The following is a 19,085-nucleotide window of genomic DNA, read 5'->3' on the forward strand; positions in this document are numbered from 1 at the left end:
CCTGAATTCTTTGCAAGGATTTACAGTTTTTTCTTAGATTTTTGGCTATTTGAACATGAAAGCCAGTGGTAAAGTACAAGGCAAGACAATACGTGAGAATGACCATAGAGGAAAAACACGAGATCATTCGTAAACGTGAAAACGATACACGTGCTGTTGAACTAGTTAGGCAGTATAACAAATCTTCAGGAGGAGGAGTTAGTAGAGGATATCCCTTCCTCATTAATTAAGAAAATGTGTGCAGTATGGGAAGAACTGCAAAGTTTTGCTGAAAAGAATCACCCAGATAAAGCTTTAGCAGGCCGTTGCATTGATCTTATTAATGACAATATGATGTCTCACTACAGACAAGTGTTACAAAGAAGGAAAAAACAATCAAGAAAAACATTGAGAATATCATGCAGTGAGCCAGTAGCAGTATGCAGGCAAAACGTGCCAGTGTGTGTACCCCAGAGAAGTCCTCACTGCCTGATGTTATAATGGAAGGGGACTCTCCTCCTCTCAGTCTTCCATACGCCAACAGGAGTCATCAGTAAAAGTAATAACTTGCACATACTTTTGTAGTGAAGATTTGGGTGAATTAGGTATAAAATTTACTTTGAGGTTAATTTTTGAGGGAGTCAGGAACGAATTAATTAATTTCCCATTAGTATTTCTTATGGGAAAATTTGCTTTGGTTTATGAAGCGTCTCCAGGAATGAATTAAATTCATAAACTGAGGTACCCCTGTACAAGGTACCTCCTGGATTCCTTTGCCAAGTGTCCAAGACAAAACAGCGCTCAAGGTTTTGTAGTCCCAAGGGTATGAGTTCGATCCCCCGGCAGAGGAGGAAACAACAAATGAACAGTTTCTTTCACCCTGATGCCCTTGTTCACCTAGCAGTAAATAGGTACCTGGGAGTTAGACAGCTGCTATGGGCTGCTTCCTGGGGATTGCATGTGAAAATTAGGATTAAAGACTTACCCAAAACACTATGCATGCTAGTGGTAAGAAAGTAAGAATTCTTTTATCTGTATACTGTATATAAATAATTAAATAAAAGTGACCATGAATGCGACGTATACAGCCAATACATAACCTCACCCGAGCCATTTCTCATGACTGGTTACAATGGTAGGAGGAAGGCCAAAGGAAAATGCTACCTTTAAAAAAACAGTATTACCAGTAACACAAGACCAAACATCCAATGTTTCAAAGATCTAATAAAAAAGGTGATTAATTTCTCCTAACACAGGCAATATTTACACTTAAATTAAAAATATTCAATCTTTATTAAATATATAATTTTCATTCAAATTAATTTTTTAAAGAAACACAGTACATAAATCTAGTAAAATGATAAAGTGGATAATATAATTTGTTGATAATTTTTTGCTATAAGGACAATCCTGCCTACCATTTTGAGTTTCTAAGTTGTTAGCATTGTCAGAACTTCGTGCTTCCTTCAAAACAACATTGTTTGAAAAAGAAGTTAATCTGATCAAATCTAGATCACATTGCTGAATGACAAAACTCCACTTAACATTCTATTCCTTTCCTCCATGTCGAATATGCTTTCTTTCATAGAATCTATTACGGTAAAGTTAGAACAATAACATTTAATAGATTAGTTTTATCATAATTAACTATAGCAGGTAATATAATACAAATATAACAAATGTTTCTGTAGATATTGTATTTCAACATATTTACATTTAAAATAGGCATCAGTAAAGTTAATAATTACCAAAAGTAGGTACCAAGTTAATTATATTCATCAGTTAAGTAATTACAATACCGAGTAAAAATTATACATGTATCTGTACTATAATTTCATAAATGAAATCAATGTCTAGTACACCTAAACAGAATTTTTTTTAAATACAGCAATATTCCTTAAACATTTAATATGGTATTTATTCACTTGCCCAGGAATGCAGCCATGGGATCATCTTCCCTCGGCCTCCTCATCTGATAGGCCTCAATCTCCTCTTCAGTTGGGGCTTTGGCATTATACATTGAATTGTAACTTCGCTCACGTTCATTTAACTTTATCATTTCTTGAACAGCATCTTCTTCTAACTTGGCACGAATTAATGCTTCTCGCAATTTCTTTTTACGCTTCACTGCCTTATCTTCATCGTCCGATTCATTGCTGGACTCGCTGCTGCTGCTGCTGCTGCTGCTGCTGCTGCTACTACTGCTACTTTCCTTCTTCTTTTGCTTCTTTTGCTTCTTCCTCTTCTTTTTCTTCTCTCTATGAATTTCAAGTAAAGTTTTTGAATTTAGTTCCTCTTCAGTAGAACAAGTTTTGTGAGATCTGGTGTTAACAGAAGAGGTAGATGCACTGGGTAATGATAACTCGGGTTTGGCCTGTTTTCCAGCTTCGCCAGTGCAATATGAATTTTTTACAAAAGAATGGCAGCAGTTATATCCCCACACGCCATCTCGCCAGTAACTTCCCCAAACACTCGTGTGATTTCCAGGATATACATCTTCTTCATATTTTGATCGGACAGTCTGCTTTTCAGCACCTTTAATAATTTTGCCATGTCTGGAGTACTCCACATAATTTTCTGTTTGGGACAACAAAAGTTCTGCTGGTGGAGCATCTAAATGTTCTTTTCCACCATATTTTTCTAAAAGATCATCGGATACTTTTTTCTTGAACTCTTCCTTCTTGTTAACAAACTGCTTTTTAAGCAATTCAAGCTTTGTAGGTTCAGCCTGTAGGCTGACATCTACACCTTTTTCATAAGCATCCCAGGCAAAGAGTTGAGCTTTAGCTTGGTTAACAGTATCACCTGAAAACCTTACAAAATTCTCACCAGCGAAGTCAACCTCATCTTCCTTTCTTCCAGTACCTTTGTAAGGGTTGTCTCTCATGGAGCGAGTCTTTGGATCATAATAAGCTGAATTAGGGTCTAAATTTCTCAAATACTTGGCTGTGTCTTCACGTATGCGCAAGTTACGCACTGTAATCCTCTGCTTACTGTCCACTTTTGTACCTGGCATGTCGACACTTTCAGCATATTTGTCCTCATCATCTTCATCATCATCTGGTTCACCATCACTCATCTCTTCTCCTTCCTTTAATTTTTTAGCCTTTATCTGTCTCTTATAATCTTCAACTTTTTTATGTTCTTCAACAACAGCTGTATATTCTGATGGGTCAAATCCATTCCATCTATCTCTCTTTCCATCAAAGTCAAGATTAAGATCTGGCAATAAAACGTCATCTGGTGCAATATCATGGGCATCATATTTAGCACCAACTTTTCGAGGCCTTTCCACACAGTCCTTCTTTTTGTGCCCCAAAGCTCCACAATTTTCACATGCACCTTTCCGAAAACGTGTTGCTGTAGTCCCTTTTTGTCCCCTGACATAATATTCCTTGAGATGATTAAACTCGTGCTCTTTTTCTGGTTGTGGACGTTGATGTTTAAGTGTTGGACCACCCGAACCAAAGTACCAGGGTGCTGTAGCTATATACTGGGGAATGTGAGGATTGATGTCTTTTCCCTCTTCATCAACAGCAGCTGGGACAGTTCCAGCTTTCCGAGCTTCTTCAAGCTCCTTAGCTTTCTTCCATTCCTCTCGTGTCTTCTTCTTCGGTTCATCACCCTCGGCTTCTTCATGTCTGGTTCGCAATATGGAGGACAGCGGCAGACTTGGAGTACTCATTTTTTTTAAATCCTGAAATTAGATATTGTATATTAATGTAAAATACAAGCATATATAAAATTTACAATCTTCTATTTGCAGCATGGACTAAAAACAGTAATGGCTACTCCTTTCAAGAAAAATCTTTATTGCCTGCTATGTGGAATAAAAAAAAATCAAGTACAGGTATGGTGCATAAGTATTGTGTACCATCTAGTATAAATATTGAACAAAGTTTGATTTTTTTTAACTTATTTTGCACATTTGTCTAAACGTTTCTAGGTTTTCCCCCAAAAAATTTAAATTTTAATGTTACTGATGATTAATTAATTTTGTGAGGCTCATAGGGTAAGATTACTGGTCTGACCCTAAGGTTGCACAAAAATTCATTTTTGGGGGGATATTTGGAAAATGGCCAACAAGTAGGGATGTTAATATGGTATTTATCCACAAATAAAACATTAGGAAAATATTTGTAACTAATAATTTAGTCATCCAGATAATATAGTACAGTAATGTTATTTTGATCAAAATAAAGATATTGAAAATTAAGAATTTTATTCCTTCTAGTAATGGGTTAAGACCCCTGTAGAGAGAAAGGGATGATAATACCAGCAGAAATATAGTGTCCAGAGACTAACACGGACAAGAGCTACGAGGAGAGGCATTAAATATGCTAAAACTATAAGACAGAAGAAAAAAAAAGAGGCGACTTGATCACTACATACAAAAATTGTAACGGGAATCTATAAAATTCTCGAGACTCGGAACTTTGAAAGACAAGAGGTCATGGATTTAAACTATAAAAACTGCTTTAGAAATACAAGAAAGCTCACTTTCGCAAACAGAGCGGTATACGATCGGAACAATTTAGGAAAGATGATGGTGGAGGCCAAAACCGTTAGTAATTTCAAAGTATTATACGACAGTTCCAAGAAGACGGGACACCATGAGTGTAGCTCTCATCTTGTAACTACAATTTGGTAATTACAAATTTGATCCAGTTTAGTGCCTTTACCATCAATAAATTACCCACTTAACTGCCAACACAATGCCCACCTGCATTTTGCCTACAATCACTGGTGCTAGATTATAGCAAAGCTGAAACCAAGAGGTTTCAACCCTAAGGTTAAGGTTCACCAAGAGGTTAAGAAACCAAGAGGTTTCAACACAAGTTTGTTAAATTTCAGTTGTCACTCATGATCTTAATAATCATATTACACTGTACTATATATTTATACTAGTGAAACAAAACATGGCTGACAACTACCTAAAGAACTGCTTGACAGAAGGTCAAACTTTTACAAATAAATATTAAGAACTTTCATTATTATGCGACCTATGACATAATGCTCATCTTGAGCCCACTAACAAACCTAACAAATAAAATTCAGTTCACTGAGGATGTCAAGCTCTCAAGTGTCCGGAGATTGGAGACTATACTCCGAAACATCGTCGAACCCTAAACAAATTACAGGTAAACATTTGACAAACACCTCTGTTACGTCTGATGTTGCAAACATCGGCCTCGTGTGCAACACAAATTTAAAAATGATAAGTCTAAGTGATTAAAAAAAAGGATAAGCAAATCCTGGGGAAATGTTATCAATAATTGGCCAAGAACCGGACACCATAAATAATCAAAAGTAGCCAAATGGGACACCACAAGATGACTTATATTGTTGATTTAGGTGTGATAATGACCCCTGGGACCAGAGGTAACCCAAGTGAACTTAACCTTTGGTCTGACACATTTTTGGCCAAGTTTCCCTTCACCTGATGCCTCTGTTCACCTAGCAGCTGTTGTGTGGGTTGCATACTGGGGAAAAGGCAGAAGCTCGACCTTTAGGGAGGGAGGAAGAGATACAAACCTAACATTCATACACATACTGCCAGTTACCCAATAAAAAAAATAATTAAATTGTTAAAATTAGCATGAAAACTGTGTACGAAGTTACATGCTTCCTTCAAGGGGCGACTTAACTATGGACACAAACCAATCACTATCGCTGTTCACGCCTCTGTATTACAGTAATTAATACGCAAGTGTATCCACAACACAACTACTTACTTTTAAGTGACCTGTTAAGTGATAGAAATATCAATGTTATTGTCCATAGTAGTATGTTAAGAGGGAGTAGCAAGAGTGCAGGAGGTGCGCGCGACGTCCCTACACACAGCTGCCACACACCACTACTTAACGCCATCTATGGACTAGTTTCTTTACTTACCAATACTATTTTAAGGGACCCTATTCTATATAGTTTCCACAGGAGACATCTCCCATCACGCAGGGTGCAGTCGCACTTTCACAGATTTCCAGTATCAGCTCTTGATACCAGTAATGACTCAAAAGGGCCACCACTTACGGGCTATTCATGCCCGTGCCACCTTTTGGGTGGCTTAATCTTCACTCAATCAATCAATCAGCGTAAATTGAGTTTACGGGCTCACCATAGCCCGTGCTACTTGAAACGTTTTGTTCTGAGTTGCTGAATCTAAAAGAACAATTTACGCTTCAAACTGTGGGTTATATACCCCCATAGAGGAGAGGTACACCTTAAATGTCCTTGATTCCTTATCCCCACTCCTGAGTAACCGTTTGACTAAATGTAGGTTCCATGACCTCTGGGATCCATTTACCAAATCAAATAAATAACCCTCGATAAATCAGGGCCTCAATTGACTCGTACTTAACCAACCAAAATGTTCATAAAATGACTCACAGCAGAGCGTAATAATAATGACCAAACCACACTCCAGAAGATGAAGATGACAGAGATAAAAGATGACAAAGGAGAACACTTATTTTTACAAAGGCCCCCATGTAGTTTAGAACTATCCAACCCAAACCTATCACTCAAGAAATCACTGCCTGACTCCCTAGCTATAAGGCTTAAAGGAGTAATATCTAACGAAGATAAACTACAAGAGGAAGACGAATATTTATGGAATCATTTTAGAAATAGAGGTTACCCGGGGAATATACTACAAGACGCCAAAATAAAAATAGATGGAAAACAGACAAGAATTATTACAACCAGCGAGATTTTTTTTAATTTGGCCCCGAGGGGCAAGTTTATTGGGCGGCGCCACTCATCCTGTGAGTGGACACCGCCATATAGCACATGTACATGCAGGCAATGAGTCACAATAACGTGGCTAAATTATGTTGACCAGACCACACACTAGAAGGTGAAGGGACGACGACGTTTCGCTCCGTCCTGGACCATTCTCAAGTTGATTGAGAGACTTGAGAATGGTCCAGGACGGACCGAAACGTCGTCGTCCTTTCACCTTCTAGTGTGTGGTCTGGTCAACAGCATCTACAACACGTACGTACTCCCCAATAGGAAGAAAACCCGCTGGGTTGTTCATCCTGTCATTTGTACGCAGACACAGCTGGGACTTGCTTATCCCGAGACGCTAACGAGAGATTAATCCTCCCACGCCTCTACTTTCCGGGAATAGCGGAACCTTTTCGTCAAGAACTGATTATCATATGGGATTGGCTTAGGCCTCCTGGGAAGAACATAAGACTTGGCAAAACTTCTCACCTTTACCTTATATATGAACGCAAGAATATGAAGGTAGAGAGTTGACGGGAGACATCTCCCGTCACGCAGGGTGCAGTCGCACCTCCACAGATCTCCAGTATCAGCTCTTGATACTGGTAATGGCTCAAAAGGGCCACCACTTACGGGCTATTCACGCCCGTGCCACCTTTTGGGTGGCTTAATCTTCATCAATCAATCAATCTGAAGGTAGCGCAGACACCATCTGGTCACCATTTGGTCCGGGAGACATCTCCCGTCATGCAGGGTGCAGTCGCACCTCCACAGATCTCCAGTATCATCTATTGATACTGGTGATGGCTCAAAAGGGCCACCACTTACAGGCTATTCATGCCCGTGCCACCTTTTGGGTGGCTTCATCTTCATCTTAACACATTCACAAGGGAGACATCTCCCGTCATGCAGGGTGCAGTCGCACCTCCACAGATCTTCAGTATCAGCTCTTGATACTGGTGATGGCTCAAAAGGGCCACCACTTACGGGCTATTCATGCCCGTGCCACCTCTTGGGTGGCTTAATCTTCATCAATCAATGAAGGTAGCAGAAAGTCTATTGGCCCAAACGAGGCAGCTCATATTTATAACCAATCACTCTCATTCATATATGAGTTATGACTGTTACAGAGTTAAAACCACGCTCCTGTGTCAGCCACAACGGGCTCACCATAGCCCGTGCTACTTGAAACTTTTTGTTCCGAGTAGTTGAATCTAAAAGAACATCATTAACAGCATATATATCTGACCTACGCTTGAAACAATCAAGGGATCCTACTTTTATTACGTTACGAGGTAATTGGTTCCACAAATCAACAACTCTATTGCTGATTAAAAAGATAGTGGCTCATGGTATTGAGGTACGGGAGACATCTCCCATCATTACCAGTATTAAGAGCTGCTACTGGAGATCCTGTTGGAGGATTGATTGATTGATGAAGATTAAGCCACCCAAAAGGTGGCACGGGCATGAATAGCCCCGTAAGTGGTGGCCCTTTTGAGCCATTACCAGTATCAAGAGCTGATACTGGAGATCTGTTGAGGAAGTTAGTGGTTAGTTAGTGATTGAAATTGAAATTTAAATAAGTTTATTGATGTAAAATACACACAAAGGGATGAGGTAGCTCAAGCTATTCTCACCCCGTTCAGTACATCATGTTTATACATACATAGATACACATCACAAACAATAAAAATATTACCAAACATTCTAAGAGATAAACATATATACATTTCCTCAGTCAGTGATTGAAATTGAAATTGAAATAAGTTTATTGATGTAAAATACACACAAAGGGATGAGGTAGCTCAAGCTATTCTCACCCCGTTCAGTACATCGTGTTAATACATACATATACACACATCACAAACAATAAACATATTACCAAACATTCTGAGAGATAAACATATATACATTTCCTCAGTTAGTGATGGTTTTCTATAGTTGAGGGAGTTTGAGGGTGCAGCCGCGAGAGAGCAGCATCACTACCCCGCCAGACATCACATAGTTCTCACCTACAGTGTCGCTTCCTTCTTAATACAACACATACAACCCCTCTTAGCTGCTGTATGTGTGTATAGTGTCCTACACACACACGACACGGGGGAGGGTTGTATACAACGCTGTATAATACATCATACATCCAGAGCACCATGATGCAGGGGGGAGGGTGGCGGCTGCTGGTGGCCTGGCCCCATCGCCACACGTGTGTCAGGAGTAAGTAAACCCAGACACTGTTTACTGTATGTAAACAGTTTACTGTAAGTAAGCAGTTTAGTGTAGGTAAACTGTGCACTATATTTAGGCTGTTTATTGTATTTAAACTTTATTGTATTTAAGCTGTTTACGGTATTTAAACTATTGTATTTAAGCTGTTTACGGTATTTAAACTATTGTATTTAAACTTTAATGTATTTAAACTACTGTATTTAAACTATTGTATTTAAACTGTTTATTGTATTTCAACTATTGTATTTAAACTGTTTATTGTATTTCAACTTTGTTGTATTTAAACTGTTTACTGTAGGTAAACTGCCCGAAACGTTATGTATTAGTGGCTTTACAAGAATGTAAAATCATTAGTGCTATGTACTCTCATGAACCTAATGTACCTTCTTGTATAATATATCAATAAATAAGTTGTTTGCTGTATTTTATTGTAGTATTGAGAGGGAGAAATTGCATAAAAGGGAATACTTACTCCTTAATGAATTAAAAAAAAAGTTGTCAAAGCTTTGCCATATTGAAAAGTCAAACTCCAAAAAAGTATCTAATAATTTCAGCTTCATAGTTTCTTATCCTGTGCTTCAATCTTTCACCAGTGTAATTACCTCATGTTAATTTGTATTGTAGTTTCATGTTAAGGTATAAATGTTTGCTATCTTTTTCATCTTGACTGATTTGTTAAGATTAAGGAGCTGCTCGAGATGCTATGTATGTTGGTTTTGTAAGAATGTACAAAAGTACCAATATTATGTGAACTCTCTAACCCAGTGTACAATAAATACAATCTTGTATTCATCTTGTAAATAAATAAATAAAAGTGCTATAATGTATTTAAAGTTAGTGAGGTGAAAGGGGGGTTGGGGGGTTTGGGAGGGTTTTCCACAATTGATATTTTGCCAGTAATATTCACTGAACTCGCCTTTATAAAGAGTGGTCTTTAATTGAATTCATTTTGGCAGGGGACAGTCGGCCTGTGTGTGTGTATATATATGATAGGCTGATATTTAAGTCCCCTTTCCCCAGGTTGAACTACTGACCCTCCTCAGGATGCAACCCCACAGTAAAGGAACTTGCCCAACCATTTCTGCCCCTTTAATAACACCATGGGTATCTCAAATAATCCACGAACCCCATCTTTTAAAGGTGGTCTTTAAATGTCGCTAAATACCTGGGTAAATACTGGTTCGGTAACAGGGTTGTTGATCTGTGGAACCAATTACCACGTAACAGAAGTAGGATCCGTTGATGGTTTAAAGAGTTGGGTAGACATGTATATGAATGAGTTTGAGTCTCTTCCTTGTGATCTCCAAGTACAAATTCTGGCCAAAGTCTTGAGCACAATCACTTACTATATTTCTTTAATCCCTAGTGAAGTTGTGAAAACTAATCACTGCTTTGTAAGACTTTCCCATGAGAACTGGTAGCAAGGTTACAGAACTGTGTATCCATGTGAAGTTTGAGCTTGCACTTGAGCAGTTCTCGTCTATTCATTTATTTTGGTGGCATTTACTTTTAAACTGTTTATCGGCACATTTACAGGACCTGATATCACGATCATGTCGGCCATTACAAGCTCTTGTGAGGTCTCCTAACATTCCTGTGCACATTCATGCTGGTGATATTTATAGACTTCACAATTAATAAGCTACAACCACTTGCTGGATTCTCTTAACCGATGACCTAGACATCCATGCACTGTTAAACTAGACTTTGGTCACAGGCCTAGATTTACATGGTTCAGCCATTATAACTGTCACGAGCGTTGTGCTCCTGCACCTCTGACAGGTCTGAAAACTTCCTGTGCCAGCTCATTTACATCTGATTTACATAGAGAGGGTTTCAGGAGATCTTTTATGCCCCTAGCCTGGCCTGGGACTAGGTGATTTGAAGGTCGATTTGCAATAGCATATCTGAACCCATTGAGGAGACTTGTGTATACATATTACCAAGTAACAAATGCTCCCAATTCTGCCGGCTCATAGTGAAATAATACCCAGTCTGTCCTCTGCAGATTTTATCCTCCCAGTTATGTTAGTGAACTAGTTTTGATGTCTATTTACTGTTCAACCATCCACGGCTAATCTGTGGTTGATAAATAGATTTATATAATACTTTACATGTTGAGATCTGCTGTGGTAATGTTTTTAATTTTTCATTCTTTGAATCTTGCAGGTTTTTATCAGAAGCAGCCCCTCACCAATGCGGCAGTTCAGAAGAAACGATCGGAGCTCTTTACTAAGGAAGCAAAACGACAAGCTGCGCTTATTACAGATGTTGAGAAAATTGAAGTAAAATATTATGGACAGCCAGAAAATTGTTCTCTGATAATGAACAAAAATATGTCTACTCCGTATCATTGTGCTCAACGTAAGTGTAGATATACACATGCTGTACAGTACTTTCGTGTATACTATGCAAATAAGCAAGATCTTGACGAAGGGTCAATCGGTTCGTGCCTTGGAAAGCAACTGGGTGCACAACTCGGTAAAGGGTTTTCACTTACTGTAGACTAATAGTCTGATTTTTAGACATAAACTGTTTGGTGCCTTCTTTTGATAATTACTTACTTACAGACATAAACCAGGTGATAATGGAGAGAGCTGTCCTTGCTGAAGTTGACGGTCAGGTATGGGATATGCATCGACCTCTAGAAGACGATTGTTCTCTTAGCTTCTTACACTTTAGACAGGTAAGAACCGTCTTGCCAAAAGCTGTATCTGATTCCACTGACATAAATTATCCAGTTCTGCTGACAAGTGGCAGAATGAAATTTAATGGTATTTAATCCTTTAATTCATACCCCTATGTTATTTTGCTTTAGTAATCACATCTTGTTTCCTCCACAGAATGATCCATATTATGCCAATAAGGCATTCTGGCGGTCAGCATCTGTAATGCTAGGGGCAATGCTAGAATCGGCATTTAAGGACAACATTTATGTAGAACTCTGTTCCTTTCCTTCGCCCAATGGTATGTGTTGATACTGTAGTACCTTTATAGTCTAGGTACATTACCTAGTTTCCTTTGATGCATAATATATATATATATGTATATTATATATTTTATTTATACAGTACACTATAGGGTAAAGTTACCAGTATTCAGATGGTCTCTATATTTTGGACATCAGCAGTTTAAAAATCTTCCATTTCCTGCATCATTCTGTAAAACATGTAAATAAATCACCAGAGTATCTGGATATATACCACAATAACTTGATTGAAAATAGTAGACATATACGAATGAACAAATGGGGAAAATTTTTATGACTAGTATCTTTGATAACCAGGTGCATGTTTATTATGAGAATTGCAAGTAAAAATATTCCGATCATCAAAATAAAGCTACAGTATTTTGACATTCATAAATGTTCAGTCGGAGAACCTGGTTGAACATTACATTACCAATAAACATTTTTGTAGGTTAAAGGATGGATGATGCATATCACAGCCTAACCCCCTTTTCTTGGTTTGGCCACTATCACTTCGCTGTCATAGGGTTAAGCCGTTGGAATGGAGCATAGTGGTAAAGTGTGCTTCCTTCCGTTTCCCTAGTTAGAAGTAGCTCTTAAGAAGTGGAAAAAGTAGTTATTTGTACATTAATATATATTTTTTAATCTCCTATTTGATACTGACGGGTGTTTGCAGTGCGAAGTGGAAGTTTTGTGTATGATGTCGACTTGAAGATTCCCACGTGGAAACCCACAAAGGTGAGACGATAACATATAGCTCCTCAACTCCTGTCTTACTCTTACTTTATATATTTGCCTGTACATTCCTCTCATCTGTTATTTGGCTTGATGTACAGAATGGACTGAAACGTCGTCATTTCTCTATTTTGTAATGTGTGATTTGGTCATCATATAACTCCTGTTTTGAGTAATGAAATTTACATTTATGAGTATTGAGAATAGAAAATGCCATTTTAAAATCTGTAATGCTAATGTGCTTTATGCTCTTTATGCATTCCTTCAACATCCCTTACAAGTGGGTATGACTGTATAGAATCAGTGCCCGATACTTAAAAAATATATCAGGTGCAGTATCACTTTCACAGTAATATATTAAATGTTGAATTCCAGAGACTGGTTTGATTTTTTTAAATGGAGGGACAAGAACATAGTTTATGAAAAAATCGGAAAATAAAATGTAGAGTTTCGGTAAGTACAGTGCAGTAGTTATGAGTATTAAAATTATGCCAATATGACCTTTCCACAAATTTCTTCATGCTGCAAACAATGATAAATCCTTGTGCATAAAAGTTATATAATTGTATTAATAAAATTAACATAGCTGCTTCAAAGAACATGCATCCATTGGCTCAGACTACTAGACTTACTATTTGGATTGATAAAATAATTGTAAAAAGTAAGTGTTGGTTAGTCAGAAATCTTGGCTTTAGCGCACTAGAAGATCAGGTTTAATGATGCATCGTTATTTACATTTCACTCTATCATCTCTCGTCTTTACGACGAGAAAAATGGATGTTCGTGCAGTCTCTCTAGAGCAGATGGAATGCTAGTCATATAAAGTGAAAAAAAAGGTAAAAAATGGTTAAGACTGCTATTTGTCTTCACTGTCAGGTAACTGTGGGATAAGGCAGAGAAAAAAAAAGACATTTAAAAATACTTTACTGTAAAAATGACGTCAAAATAAATTACAAAACAAAAAAGGATATCCAAGCTTGGCTTGATACAAATAGTGCAAATCAAACAAGACAAACAAACAATTAAATTTACGTTATGTTAATGTGCAAATACAGTACTAAGATGGTGTGGGAATACTGTGAGCTAGTCTGCATAAATCTGTTACCACACCAGGGTATGTCAACAGATCTAGTCAATGGAGCACTCGGGAGTAATCTGCTGGCTGGAGCTGGCAAGCCTCTATATATATGGAACGACGGCCGTCCAGGTGGCGCTGAAGTCATAGATAACTAGGAACCGGCTCACATTAACTACCACTGGGCTTGTTTCAGTGGTGGCGTGATCCTGAGGCATCACCAGGTGCGAGGGTCTGACAGGCCCTGGGGGAGGTAGACTGGTGGTACTGTCTAGACATCTGAGAAGTACAGTAGTAGTTGTCTTTGTTGCTGCTGTACATTCTTGATTTCTTAAATATGTAGACGTGTTGTAGTCGAATAGATGATGACGGAGCAGGCATAATCTCGTTTCTAGAGATTACTGTGACATCTTAAAGACAGCCTGGCTGGTTGACCCCAGCAAATACGTGTCCACTGTGGTAACCATATAATTGACTAAAATAGATATACACCTTTTAAAGAGGATAATGAATGCAATTTAAACATAGCCAATTTTTTTTTCTTCAGATTTTGTAGAGTATTAGTAATTGAATAACATTTTATACATTTTCAGGAAGAATTAAGAGTATTATCTGGAGAAATGGTGAAATTAGTTATGGCTAACAATACATTTGAAAGACTGGAAGTAGACGCTAGTTTGGCTCTTGAAATGTTCTCCGACAATCGTTTCAAGAAGATTCAGATTCCTCACATCGCTGCACAAAGCTCTTCTGGTATTACCTTCTAATGTATTGTAAATATAAAATGTTTAATATTATTTACATCAGGTTTTTTTTTTTACTTAATATTTTCAGTTATGTTTCTCCTGAGATCAAGCATTAGTGTGATTGACATTCTCTTTAAATTTCATCCATTCATCAATTTGTAAAGCCTTGTAAATATTTGTAGCCGATTTGTAAATACTGTACAATAAATGTTGTGTGTTAATCTAGTTGTGCTTGCGGGGGTTGAGCTCTGCTCTTTCGACAAAGATATAAATAAATAATATACTGTGTGTACAGTATATATATATAATAATGTGTGTTTTGCAGGTAACACTGTGGTTTTGTACAAAGTAGGGGACTTTGTAGAAATTAGCTGTGGGCCAATGATCAGCAATACAAGTTACCTCGGTAAAGTTTCAGTGGTTGCTGTACATCCCATAGAGACTAATGAGGGGCAGCTGTTTAGAGTTCAAGGGGTGGCACTTCCCAAAGGATTTATGGCAAGTATTAAATATTTGTGCATTTTAAAAAAAATTAGTTAAAGGGGTTCAAAGTAGGAGAAAATAGCTATAAAATATATGAAGCACATACAGTATTCTTAAAATATTTTTGCTTATATATACAATACTGTATACCAGTACAGTAGTTTGTTTTTGCTATTGAGAATGACATGCTTACAGGAGTATGACTGTTTTGTATTGTGACTGCATTTTGTGGCCAGCATTACTCTCATGGGGAGATCTTGATGATTACATTTTGTAAAATCCTAACCTGGGGCCAGATTCACGAAAGCACTTACGCAAGCACTTACGAACGTGTACATCTTTCCTCAATCTTTGACGGCTTTGGTTATATTTATTAAACAGTTTACAAGCATGAAAACGTTCCATTCAACTGTTGTTATTGTTATAAACAGCCTCCTGGTGCTTCGAGCTCATTAACTGTTAATAATGGGAACAAAGCCACCAAAGAGTGAGAAAAGATGTACAGGTTCGTAAGTGTTTGCGAAAGTGCTTTCGTGAATCTGGCCCCTGTATATTTACTTCTGGCACCCTTCTTAACCCCTTCTCTCCTCAACTGTTCTAAAGTGCTATTTTTGTATTGCTTTCACAAACAAGTGAAAGCCGTTGTTGGTGAACACCATTTTACTGTTGTTCAACAACTTGTGCTATTTTTATAGATGTGTTGAAATGTGCTGGGGGGTTTAGGTCATTCGATTATTTTCCCTGATATTGTTCACTTGTATGTGCCTCCTTCCCTCGCAGTCAATAGTTTTATTGTTGTCGACTCTTGGAGTATCTGTACTGTACTTCAATGGGTCTGGAGTCTCTCAACTCTCTTCATTCTGTAGTGACTAAAATTCAACATTGGTTTTACAGTAGCTCGTATTTAACATGTACTGGACAGTAGAGTTTTGATGGGTACCCAGTTCATGATATAATACACATTGGAAGTGTAGATGGCTACCTACCACCAATAATAATGTGCCATCAAATTAGACCTATTCCCATGAACTTCATGTAACAGTAATAGAGAGTAGGAAATGTCCTTTGCTTGGTAACCCTTTCTACCAACTCCCACTGGATGGGTATGGGGTGCTTAAGAAAGAAAGAAATTGCATTGAACTGGTTATATATCAACAACATAAGGGTTGACTCTTGGTTCAAATAATGAAATGGAGACTGGTCCCGCTCATTGTTCAAATTGTGTAGTCTCTTGTACTGTATTGTAATCCAAATCTTGGTTTAATGTAATAATTTTCCGGATGTTCTGAAAGCTGTTTAATTCTATTTTAACACCTCATTGTCTCGATGAATTTCCTTCAACAGAGAAACCGTCCTCTTTCTGCTTCCATATTGGCATTTTGAGTAATGTCTCCAAACTTTTGACTCGACTGCAATATGCATGATGCTATTGGTTTAGCACTTTATATTGATAATTACTTGCTGTAACTTACCTTATCCTTCAGAAGAATCTAATATAATTTTTTTTTTCCAGTTAAATCATTTCTCATATGGACTCTTGGAAAAGAGAGCAGAAAAACTGGTGAGTTTGGTTTTGTTGTATATACGATGCGATTTTACATTATCGAGACTTGCCACTGATCGTTTTATATTTCCGTATCATTAAAATTTCATATCTGGGTTAATTAAATGAACAATTATAAATATGAACTGGTAGATACCTGTCAGGTGTTAAGCTCTGTTAGATGTTTGTTGGGATATTTAAAAGAAATGGTGCCAAAGTGTTATTAATTCAGAACTCTGCCTAGTATGAGCCAACAGGCTTGCTTCTGTACTCTCTAAATTTTTATCCAATTCCAGTTTTAACACTGCAATGTACTTTTCATGTGAATAATATTGGAATAGAACAAAAATTTTGATTATTATTTATTAGAAACTTAGGGTTGTTGTTCCAGGCCCAAAACTGCATCATAGTTCCTCGACTCTTTTGGTGCCTACCGCTCCAGTCAGCGAGCCCTTACAAAGAGCAAAATAGCGTGACCCAAAATTATATATACATTATACACATGTACATGTACTGTGTGTGTTTCTTGATTCTAGCATAAATAAACATTTTATTTCTTCAATCTTTAACTTTATTTAAGGTCAGAAAGCATAGTTTTTTTTTGTTGTTGTTGTTGTCTTCCAAGACGATAATAAATACAGTACATTACCTAGTCGATGACATTTTGCAGTCTTGGGTACATCCCGTTCGACGCACTTCTTCATTTATCAAGTATCGAGCAAATTTATTTGTTGGTCCTGGCATTAGAAAACCAGTATTTCATATATTTGTGATAAAAGTGTGGATAGATTGATTAAAAGGAAATATTTAAAGAAGCAGCTGAGTGAGGAAGTATTGCTTGGCAGTAACACGCATCATTCCTTTCCACCTGCTCTATCAATTCCCTGCTTTTCTTCCCAGTCCTCTCACAACTACTCATTTCATAAGGATATATAAATATACAGGAGTTCTTACATTCTTGTACAGCCACTAGCACGCATAGCATTTCGGACCAGTCCTTAATCCTAATATTCCCTGGAATACGACCTGCTAAATCGTTTAACAACCAGGTATCCATTTTACTGTTGGGTAAACAGAGGCTACAGTTAAGGATTGATGCCCAGTAAATCCTCCCCGGCCAGGATACAAACACAGGCCAAAGCGCTTGCGAAACGCCAAGCTAGTGTCTTGTCACGAGGGCTGCTGCTTATATATCTATACAGTACAGTATATTTACACAAGGCCAAATTTTGAATATCCTAATAATATTAATTATTATTTATGTTAATAGGGCATTCTATCAACTTTTGTTATTTAGGATGGCATAGCACCAATATGGCCAAGAGACAGATGTAAAGAGAGAGCAATGAGTCGGGTTGGCAGATGCCACCGAAGCATACCTGCTCCATTATAGTTATACACTGCCACTCTTGCTGTCATGCACAAGATTTGTCTTGTATGAATGCTCATGCCACTAAATATACTGTGCTGTACTTCTTTCATATGTCACTTTATTTATGGAGAGAGATCCTAGATAGGTTTATTTGGTTAGGTTGGGTAAGGGTATTTTCTGTTTTTCCCACCAGGCAGTGCCGAGACTAATGGGGTGGGGGGTTGTTTCCCCCCCCATAAACCAGACATGCATCAGTTTAATGGGGCTGGAGAACTGGATAATCTGGGAACTCCAATAAAGGGGGCTGTGGATAATGAAGGTGCCACTGTGATGTCACATTGATGTTCTGCACTGTGTTCTTGCCATGTTTTATGATGAAATAGCCATGGAGGGTGTGTGCAGTAATGAGTTGTTGATGGAATAGGTTTACAGTTTATTGGATTATGGTTATAATTGCTTCTTGAAAGTGTTAGGATTGTATGTGGATTACTGTTATGGGGTGCTATTATGGATTTATTCTTTAGTGCATGCCTAATGTTTGTTTCGACATTCATGTATTAATGGGTCTATTAGTCAAAATATAATTTAATTTGACACTGAGGTTCTAAAATTTCTCAGATGCGGGGAGGGATAGTGTGAGGAAGTATTGTACAATGGTATACAGAGAGTAGTCCTGTACTGTAATTCTTATTTCGTTAATAATTAAGAAAATCTTCTTTATATTAATGTATCTTATTATTATTTTTATTACTATTATATAAATCATGATTACTATTGTGTGCTTACAGAACTCTGGGCGGATTCCAGTTATTCCGACATCGGAGAGTTGGGCACCACAAAAGGAATTATTAACAGCCTAGTTATGAAGGTTATGTGTTTGTCTTAATGTATGCTGTATCTTCTATGACACTTGAAAACTTGCATGAATTTGTATATAAAATAATAAATACCATTGTAATTAGTCTTCTTTTTATTGATATTATCTTGGTACAGTATCTGTAAACTTATTTTGTCATTACTGTATAAGAAAGTACAGTAAACACTGATTATTAAACTGACAGTAGCAAGAATTTCATGGTAAATATTAGTGAGAGTGAAGCAAGGGTAATTTAAGTAATGATTGGCAAATAGTTGAAGTAATTATTTGCTGGTTCAGCTGTGTATAGTTCACATTTGGTCAGCTTGAAGAATAATGAACAAATTTACATGAATTTACTGCTGAA

At 37.5% G+C, this 19,085-nt stretch overlaps 2 protein-coding genes across 5 annotated transcripts; one reads left to right on the top strand and one right to left on the bottom strand.

Moving 5' to 3' along the window:
- Positions 1–1,253: 1,253 nt before the first annotated feature.
- Slu7 (Pre-mRNA-splicing factor Slu7) lies at positions 1,254–5,844 on the bottom strand. 4 transcript variants are annotated; one of them, XM_045767482.2, is made up of 2 exons: positions 5,715–5,844; positions 1,254–3,676 (listed from the first exon to the last, which is right to left on the bottom strand). In XM_045767482.2, exon 2 carries the CDS (start codon positions 3,662–3,664, stop codon positions 1,901–1,903), a length of 1,764 nt encoding a protein of 587 aa, XP_045623438.1. In that variant the 5' UTR covers positions 3,665–3,676; positions 5,715–5,844; the 3' UTR covers positions 1,254–1,900. The 4 variants fall into 4 exon arrangements, with proteins under 4 accessions (XP_045623438.1, XP_045623440.1, XP_069168539.1 ...); XM_045767484.2 differs by lacking the exon at positions 5,715–5,844 and adding an exon at positions 5,641–5,709; XM_069312438.1 differs by lacking the exon at positions 5,715–5,844 and adding an exon at positions 5,628–5,646.
- Positions 5,845–8,718: 2,874 nt separating this feature from the next.
- mRpL39 (mitochondrial ribosomal protein L39) lies at positions 8,719–18,823 on the top strand. Its single transcript, XM_045767487.2, has 9 exons — positions 8,719–8,928; positions 11,110–11,304; positions 11,511–11,626; positions 11,784–11,907; positions 12,585–12,646; positions 14,312–14,471; positions 14,790–14,962; positions 16,461–16,508; positions 18,651–18,823. Exons 1-9 carry the CDS (start codon positions 8,865–8,867, stop codon positions 18,720–18,722), a joined length of 1,014 nt encoding a protein of 337 aa, XP_045623443.1. The 5' UTR covers positions 8,719–8,864; the 3' UTR covers positions 18,723–18,823.
- The last annotated feature ends 262 nt before the right edge of the window (positions 18,824–19,085 follow it).

This window comes from Procambarus clarkii, chromosome 72 (genome assembly GCF_040958095.1).
Source record: "Procambarus clarkii isolate CNS0578487 chromosome 72, FALCON_Pclarkii_2.0, whole genome shotgun sequence".
Taxonomy (NCBI): domain Eukaryota; kingdom Metazoa; phylum Arthropoda; class Malacostraca; order Decapoda; family Cambaridae; genus Procambarus; species Procambarus clarkii.

Coding starts and splice junctions, on each gene's coding strand:
- Slu7 (XM_045767482.2), bottom strand. CDS start 3,664: ATGAGTACTCCAAGTCTGCCGCTGTCCTCCATATTGCGAACCAGACAT.
- mRpL39 (XM_045767487.2), top strand. CDS start 8,865: ATGATGCAGGGGGGAGGGTGGCGGCTGCTGGTGGCCTGGCCCCATCGC. Junction 8,929..11,109: donor TCGCCACACGTGTGTCAGGA/GTAAGTAAACCC, acceptor TGAATCTTGCAG/GTTTTTATCAGAAGCAGCCC. Junction 12,647..14,311: donor CCACGTGGAAACCCACAAAG/GTGAGACGATAA, acceptor ATACATTTTCAG/GAAGAATTAAGAGTATTATC.